Source organism: Bombus vancouverensis, chromosome 9, assembly GCF_051014615.1.
Source record: "Bombus vancouverensis nearcticus chromosome 9, iyBomVanc1_principal, whole genome shotgun sequence".
In the NCBI taxonomy this organism is placed as follows: Eukaryota; Metazoa; Arthropoda; class Insecta; order Hymenoptera; family Apidae; genus Bombus; species Bombus vancouverensis.
Window position 1 is genome coordinate 3,859,359 of NC_134919.1, and position 8,102 is coordinate 3,867,460.

Genomic DNA, 8,102 nt, shown 5'->3' on the forward strand with positions numbered 1-8,102 from the left:
GGTGGGTTTTTTTTTGGACAGCACCTCGAGCCGCGTTGATTTCGTGGCTCGATTGCTCGTGTATCGTTTATCGTCTCGAACGTTTTCGACGTTTGCCGGCTATTTGTTGAATTTTTTTACACGAAAAAACGTCTTTGTGTGACGAGAAAATCGATCGTTCGAAGAGTAATATTTTTATATCTTTCCGGCCGTTCGAGAAGGTATTCGATGCAGTGACTTCGTCGTAAAAGAATTTATTATAGTGAAGTTTTGACGGCGAGAAGGATGGCGACGGAGAAACAGTGCTAAGTAAATTTCGTTGTCGGAGCAGCAACGTTGCTCTAAAAAGCTTTATGTTTCATCGCCATCCTCTTTCCGCCGTACAATTCATAATAAAGGCACTTCTTATAATTGTAGCGTTCCAGATCTGCGCTGCCTTTCTCACCGTTGCTTCGTGTAATTTCCAGAAATTGCCAGGATTTTTTTCACAGCATCGATCAACCTGCTATACTCCACCGTCTACGTACAAGCTACTTGGCCACTTCTAAACTATCACAGATGTGTAAAATATACTTGTCAAAATAATCTCTTTAATCTAATTTTGGCCCGATTTTGTTTCCATACATGTACAAATAGTAGATATTGATAAAAGTAATGCTTAAACCTTTGCATTCGAGAGGTGACTCTCAGTCACCACGGCGTTCCGTGCTGCAACTCCAATAGCGAGCGAGAACCGACAGTCCGTGTTTATGCCAGATTTCGACATCTCCAATTGATGAGAGTACAATATTGGTTCGTAAATTGGTTCCTTAGCTTTTTGTGTTCTTTGTTAATATAAATATTTAATCTCATATCCCTGCGAAACTATGGTTCTAACAACGTCTGCAACGTTAGTTCGGATTCGACGATCATGGCAAAAGTATTATAGTTTAGAAACCCTAAACAAAATGATTTTTGGAAGTGAAATTAGCTCAAATGAAGGTAAACTCGATTTTGAGCTGTTGAAAAATGAGATCAATTATATTCAAGAATACATCTTGGCGAATGCTTTATAAATTATCATAAAAAAAATACAGAAATTAATATTACAAAATCATATTTTCAAAGATGTAAATATAGATAAATTATCAGAATATAATGTTTTTGTAAGTTAATTTGTATATAAAATCATTTTCCGCTAGTTGTAAGACACGCGTCACGTATACGCTAAATCATTCGGAGTAGCTGCTATGGTCGATCGAAAAAGTTCTCGAGTGTAAAGGGTTAATATTAATATTTACAAAAATTGATCGTCCGGAGATACCCGGTCAAATGAGCTAGCGGGGCTGTTTATTTTTGGGATTTTAGAGCGATCGAGTGTTCTTTAAGCACATTTCAAAAGTTTATGTAAATCTTATGCAGTGGCAGCTATTAATTACAAATAAACTTGGAACTAGAGCTATGCAGCTATTACTTCCTGTCTCAGTGAAAATTTAGTAGAACATCTGATCTTGTTATTGCACGAAGTAAATAATTGACAGCATGGAAACGTTCTTCTGCTACAATGTAATAATTAAACATAACAAAAACGTAAATGCTATGATATTGGGAATGGTAATGAAGATCGACGGAATCGATTCGTCTTGCAAAATAGAATGACGTTGTTTGAGCTTCGAATTAGAATGATCGGTAATGCTGGTCGACTTTTACGATATTTCAGTCGGCGATCAAAGCCGAAACGCAGCAAAGTGTCGTAGAACGACAAATGGGCAAAAGTCCTAAGTAAATTTCGCTGTTGAGGCTCGCTGTAAAATGACCGGAAACGAGATATAAGACCGACGAAACGATTCTCCTTTCTACGCGAACCTCCGTTTCTCTGTCCACCTCTATTTCTCCTTATTCGCGCGGCTGTTTGTCACCATTTTCTGTCGCGTCCTATTTTATTACTCTACCAACGTCCCTTTACCGAACCATTCGTTGCTTGTGTTCCACGTTTGTGTTTCCACGATGTTTCTTCGAGTCTCGTGAAATCGTGTATCTTGCAAAGCTCTCGAAACTACGATAGTTTATGCTAGCCTTTCGAGAAATGTTCCACGGATATTTTAGCCGACTTTGGAACCGGGAAATTCCTCGATAACCAAGATTAACGTGTCAACTTCTTACCTTGCGATTCTGAGCAATCGCCGATATTAATAAAGATCAGCAAACAAGTGTTTTTTTATTGCAACAATCCGTTCACCGTTGGAACACGTCGTCGTTGAAAGATACTCCTTCTTCCGAAACTTCTTAAGATCTTGAGAAGCTAGAAATTTCAACGATAGCGGTCCTGGATGTGGCAACTTTCCCGACAGTTCTACAGTTCACGAGTAGTATATCCGGCAGCATGTTGCCGTCTGGAAAATACTCGTCGTCTGCACCTTTTGTTTATACATTTCAGTTCCTTTGTTATCCCGGAAGCGGAAGTTTCGGCCTTGCGATCTTCTCGCGCAAACTTCTCTTCTGCCATTTACTTATTTACAAGTTGCAATTCTACTCGTTTGACTCAGGACATTCACCCGTCTACATCTTCTTTTTTAGCTGTAATTTTAAGATCGTCGTATCGAACCGGTTGAAACTTGAACGACCCGAGGACTGCTGAAAAAATCGTGTTGTTTCCCTTTTTCATTAACACATTCGACGCGGCATACAAAATCGAACGGGGTTCTTAATGGCGACAATCGATTTTTCTACATTTTTCGCCTCATCGCAAAGAAAATAGAAAATTCCGATGACGCGTACGTTTACGTCTACCGCATTGAACGTGTTAACGAATCGAGGACCAATAACAAAACGGGAAGCTGGATGAGTTAAGAAGACGAAGAGGAAAGGAAGGGCCGAGACGGTCGTCTATCGAGGATGGAAAATTAGCTCTTTCGACTGACTACAGTCGGCCGCGGAACCTTCCAGCGCAACTATGCCCCGAGTTGACAGATGACACGTTAATTTCGTGGAGGAGTTGGAACTTGGAGCAACCTGACGACTCGACAAGCTTCGAGGTTGCGAGTTTCGTACTAGTTGCATGGCTTTGTGTTTCGCCTGGAGCAACGAAATTGCTTTCGAGATTCGAATAGCTGGTTCTTTCATCTTTCCAGGTGAGTAAAATGTATACTTCGAAGGATTCGACGTGGCGAAAGGTAAGCGCGATTTGAACGGATGAGAATATGCGCGAGATTGATCAAATCCACAACTAATCTTCTGCTTTGTCAAAGCTTCTAGACGAGACGCAAAAGAAATAACGATGATATTTATTTGGATGAACGTGGACTGGAAGCTGTCTTTGTTGCTGCTTGCGACAATGAGGCAAATTCAGTGCAGCGACGACGAGCAATCTCGAGAGAAGAGACAAGCGTTGTATCCTCCACCTCTTGTTTATCCTTTTGGTGGCACTTTCAAGGTATTTATCCATACTTGGACGTGGCAGCGATAAAACTTAATAATCTCGTCTTCTTCGAGGCTGATGGGATTACTCCGTAAAAGCACGCTTGCTCGTTCGACGGTTTAACTCGTGCTAATTTGAATAAAATCTATCGCGTCCAACGTCGTCCGACGAGAATTACACGCGAAACCATAACACACTTATCGAGAATAATTAATCGAGATGTATTGACAATTAAATTTTAAGTAAGATTCGCGTAATAATAATAGCCGAGCAGTAATTCATGCGTTGCAGCCGTATCTGGAAACTGTGCAAAATAGAAACAGACAGATTTAACAAGCGATGCAAGTGAAAAACGCAACGCGTTGCACGACGGCCGTATCCTGCCTCGTGTTTCTTTTTACTTTCCTTCCTTCTGCTTGCAGATATATCGCTGGATGATCGTATATCTTGCGCATTGGAAACTGCTTTTCACTCGAGTTTAACGATGTTGCTCGCGTATTATGCTTTTAATCGAAGACGTACATATATATTTTTTCCTAAATTTAAACAAATCTAGGATATAGGATATGCGAAACTGTGCACGTGAGTTTCAATAACGATACGTATTTTTCTATTAAAATTGAGTATAACTCTGGCGGTTTTCTCAAGATCTGGTCTCCACCAAGAGTATAGCAATCAATCTTACGTTCGAGCTTCGATCGAAGGAACGAAAAGACACGGCATAGTAAAATATTACGATAAACCATCCTCTTTATTTCACGAATCGTGAAAGGTGAACAAGATCACGGGGCAAGTTCGTCACTTTTTCGAGTCTCCCTGCGAAGATACCGCGACTGTGGCGAAAAGAACATCGCGAAGAAAGAAACGATCGCTTGGAGCTTGCTGGGTCGATAGCTATTTTTCATGCCATGATTAACATCTCGGTTGTCGGATCGTCAGGTACAAATTAATTGGTCGGTCGTTAGATAGGTTTCTTGAGGGGGTTGCCCGTGGATAGAATGGGAATCGTCAGTGGAAACGGAATACAAACTAAAGCGAATTTCGGGCCAAGTTTAACGCGAGTCTTAGCGTCCGTGACTTAAGTATGGACGTGCTAGTCCTGCGGGAAGTAGCGGAGGAGGATGGAGAACTTTAAACCGAGAGAAACGTCTCTCCCTGTCTCATTCTCAATTCCACTGATAATTAACTGCGGCCTTATCTACCGTCTCTCCTCTCAAATTTTCTAATTAAATCGGAAAGCTCTTTCTGTAGTTTTCACTTCTTCTTGGCCGAGCAAATGTTCTGATGGACTGTTTGCCCTGGCTTCCTCGATTACTCGCACCCTTTCCGGCAATGGGACTGAGACTTAGTAGAAGTTGAACGGCGAGTCAGAGCTCTGACAAAATCGATACAGGACAGATCTTTCTGGTGCCTTTAGATTTCAGTTTTAGTTGAATCTTACCGTGTGCAGTTTGCATGTACATTATATTTTAGATTGAAACAGAATATTTGACTGGTCCAGGTCACTGCACACTGATTTGTTAGAATTTCTCGAAGGGAGGCGATTCGACGACGTCTGATAGACGTCACAGTTGCAGGGGCAAAAGTGTTTGATTAGCAGATTTTTCAAGCAACAGAAACGACTATTGCAAATATTTGGACGTTCGCCTTGAGGAGGCGGGAAACTGGTGTGAAATAAAATTCACCGTTTCTGGGTCAGTATGTATCTAAACACGCGGAGCTGCACTGCGTCAAAAGCGCAGCTTCAAAATGAGAAAGAAAAAGGGAAACAGTGGAGAGACCTGGAAAGAAGAGCGGCGACGTTGAATTACTTGCATGTCTTCGCCCGGCTGGCGAGCCTGGGACGACCGAAGCCCTGCTATCTTATCAGAAGGACGATTACGAAGTTTCAGCACGCGTCGAGTCGCTTTTGTACACGGCCCGTTGGGCAAGCTTGAAAAACCCAGCTGAATTTATTTAACATTCATTTCCATGAGTCGCGAGCTTTAGATCGTGTCACGCAACGTTTCAATGGGACGATAGAAGTGAATGGGAGAGCCGTTGGCAAGGCATGATGTTTATGAACAAGGTGCGCGAGCTGATCTTCAGCAAACGATTCCGTTCGTCCACGCGAACTGAAATTCCAGTGAGAAATATATGCACGAGGTAATACATGAACGTATATACAAGGTGGTGGAGAAGAGAAAATGGAAAATGAGGAGTGGAGAAACGAGACGAGGAATAGGGAAAGAAAAGAGTGTAGAAAGGAGAAAGGAAGTCCACCAACGTCGTAATATCTTTCTTGGAAACGAATGAGGGTTAAGCAGTATTCCGAAAGTTGAAATACGAGCAGCTAGGTTCGCTAGGGTGTGCGAAATTTTCCACGAAAAAAGAAACCGCGAACATGCTGCAATTTTTCCCCGTCCCCGCTCTTTTCTTTTCTTCGACTTTATTTTATACCCACAGTTTGTATTTTCTATCAGCCTCTCGTTTTTATTTCTGTGCCAGTGCAAGTTTGTAAAAATCACATATACACCCACGCAAGTATATCTCCTTTTCGTCGTGAACGTTAAAATGGCCATTTTCCTTTTTCATTTCATTACGTTGCTAGATCTACTTTTTTTCTTAAACACAAGAAAAAGGAAAATGACCTTATCTACTTTCTCTTTGACTTTTCCCTCCCTCTCCCACCGATTGCACAGTGTAAATTCTTTACATTTGCAAAAGTTTCTGCTCACGATTTACGATCCAAGATCTTTCACTGCTGCGAAAGGACTTCTCTTGTTCTCTTGGCTCTCCTTCCAGCGATTATCTGTGCGACGCGAGTGTCTTTTATTCTATCAATCATCCGCATTATTATCATGCATTGTCAAACTTCTAGTTATATCATGTGGCGACAGCCCCGTGAGTTCACTTACCGGACTTTGTCGTAATCTCTTCGCTTTCGGTATTCGCAAACTTTTCCAGTTTGATCCTGTCCATAAGATAGACACTTGGCGTTTTACGACCGACTCACCTACTCTTCAAAAATTATACTTTCGTTATAATATATTCATCATAAAGTCGCTGCTGTAAGTTGGTCGCGCATCCAACGCCTACACTTGTATTATATTTATCGCATTTCTGTCAAGCTAGTCGTGGGCATGGCGGTGCCGGTGCAGCTCTCAGGCCAGATTTTGGTTTACGGCCAAAACTTTCAGTTCCAATATATGTTACCAGACAACGCTACCTTCTTCACTAACTTCTTCCATACCTCGTCACAAAGACGACGTCGAACAGCAAGCTGGAACGAAAGGGCTTTCGTATACGACATTTTACAACACGAATTAAACATGTGAGTATTTCTGTGAATTTACGTATGTAATTTACGTCAATTCATAAGTAAGCCACCTGGTCCCTCAAACTTCTGTTCTGAGAAAGATACGAAGTTGCCACAGGGTTTTAAAAAAAGTGGACGACATATATAGAATAATTCTAGAGAAGGAAGAAATTTTATGGGCAAAAATGTCGTTCGATTCTTATTTTTCAATTCGTAAACAATTAAATTTGACTCTAGAAATAATACGTTATTTGCTGCTGTAGATCAATGATCAAATCATGTACGTAGAATCTTCGAGTTACCCAAGTTTTACGCCGGATAAATAAGTAATTTGTAATGTTTAGTGAAATTAATAAGTTGATTAATCGATGATTCACAACGACGCGACTTTCTGATTACAAATAATTAATAATTCATCGGATTTGAAATGCAGCGTTGTGAATAATTAACGAATCGATACGCTTACAAATCATTTCACCGCCTTTGTATCGTATAGCAATTGATGTCTAATAGTTAATAGTTAATTCAACAGCAACACTTCTGATTGGAAATATTTGGTGAAACGCATGAATGTGCAATGCATGTTATTGTCGTGAATAGATTTAATAAATAAACAATTCCGATGCTCGAACAATTTAGACAGTGTGTATTCTATTAACGTGTAATGCGAAAATTTATTTGCACAAGCGCGCTATCGCGTTAAATGTTGACGACAGAAACGTTTGGTGATACGTTTGTTGTTTAATGCTTCCTTCCACTTAATAATTATCGACGATCATTTTCAGGCGACACATCGATGGGAAAGCTTGCTTAAAGAAGAATATTTGCGAAGCTGCTTCAACGTCGTTGAAAGACGAGGGATTGATTGGCGAGTTATTGCATTTATTGTTAACGTAAGATTGTCTAGTAATTTTTCTACTAATTTTGAAACACACGGAACTGCGGAACTGAATTTTTTTAATTTGGCGTATTAAATAGAAACATTTCGTTTCAGACCAGATCATGGAAACGCTTCGATGATGGACGATGACTATTTAGAAGCAGCCATGGCTGGAAGAAGACAGGAGAATTGCTCGATGATTTACTCCACATGTCCTGCTGGCCAAGGAATTCTAGACAGAATATCTTCAATTTATTAACTAACAATAAGATTTATATTATCTGTTATTTATCTATTGAATTAATTACTATCAATTCTTACGAAAAATTATAAACAAATTTGCTTAGCATATCGTAGTTACGTGAGAAATAACATGCTATAAAGTTACAATGCATATACTAGGACATACTCACACTTAAACATGCATATAAAAACACAAAGGATAGCCAGCAATTCTAATATCGAGATCCTACAACGATTCCTGTCGAAATCATTAAAAGTCATCCCTAATGCTTCGTAGTATATAATCGACGAAATAATTCAAAATT

The 8,102-nt window shown here is 40.2% G+C and overlaps 1 protein-coding gene across 1 annotated transcript; it reads left to right on the forward strand.

Annotated features, from left to right (window-relative positions):
- Window positions 1-3,235: 3,235 nt before the first annotated feature.
- On the forward strand, window positions 3,236-7,813 carry LOC117161753 (uncharacterized). Its single transcript, XM_033343518.2, has 4 exons — window positions 3,236-3,391; window positions 6,487-6,689; window positions 7,460-7,567; window positions 7,669-7,813. The coding sequence occupies exons 1-4, from the start codon at window positions 3,236-3,238 to the stop codon at window positions 7,811-7,813; spliced, it is 612 nt and encodes a 203-aa protein (XP_033199409.1).
- Window positions 7,814-8,102: the final 289 nt, after the last annotated feature.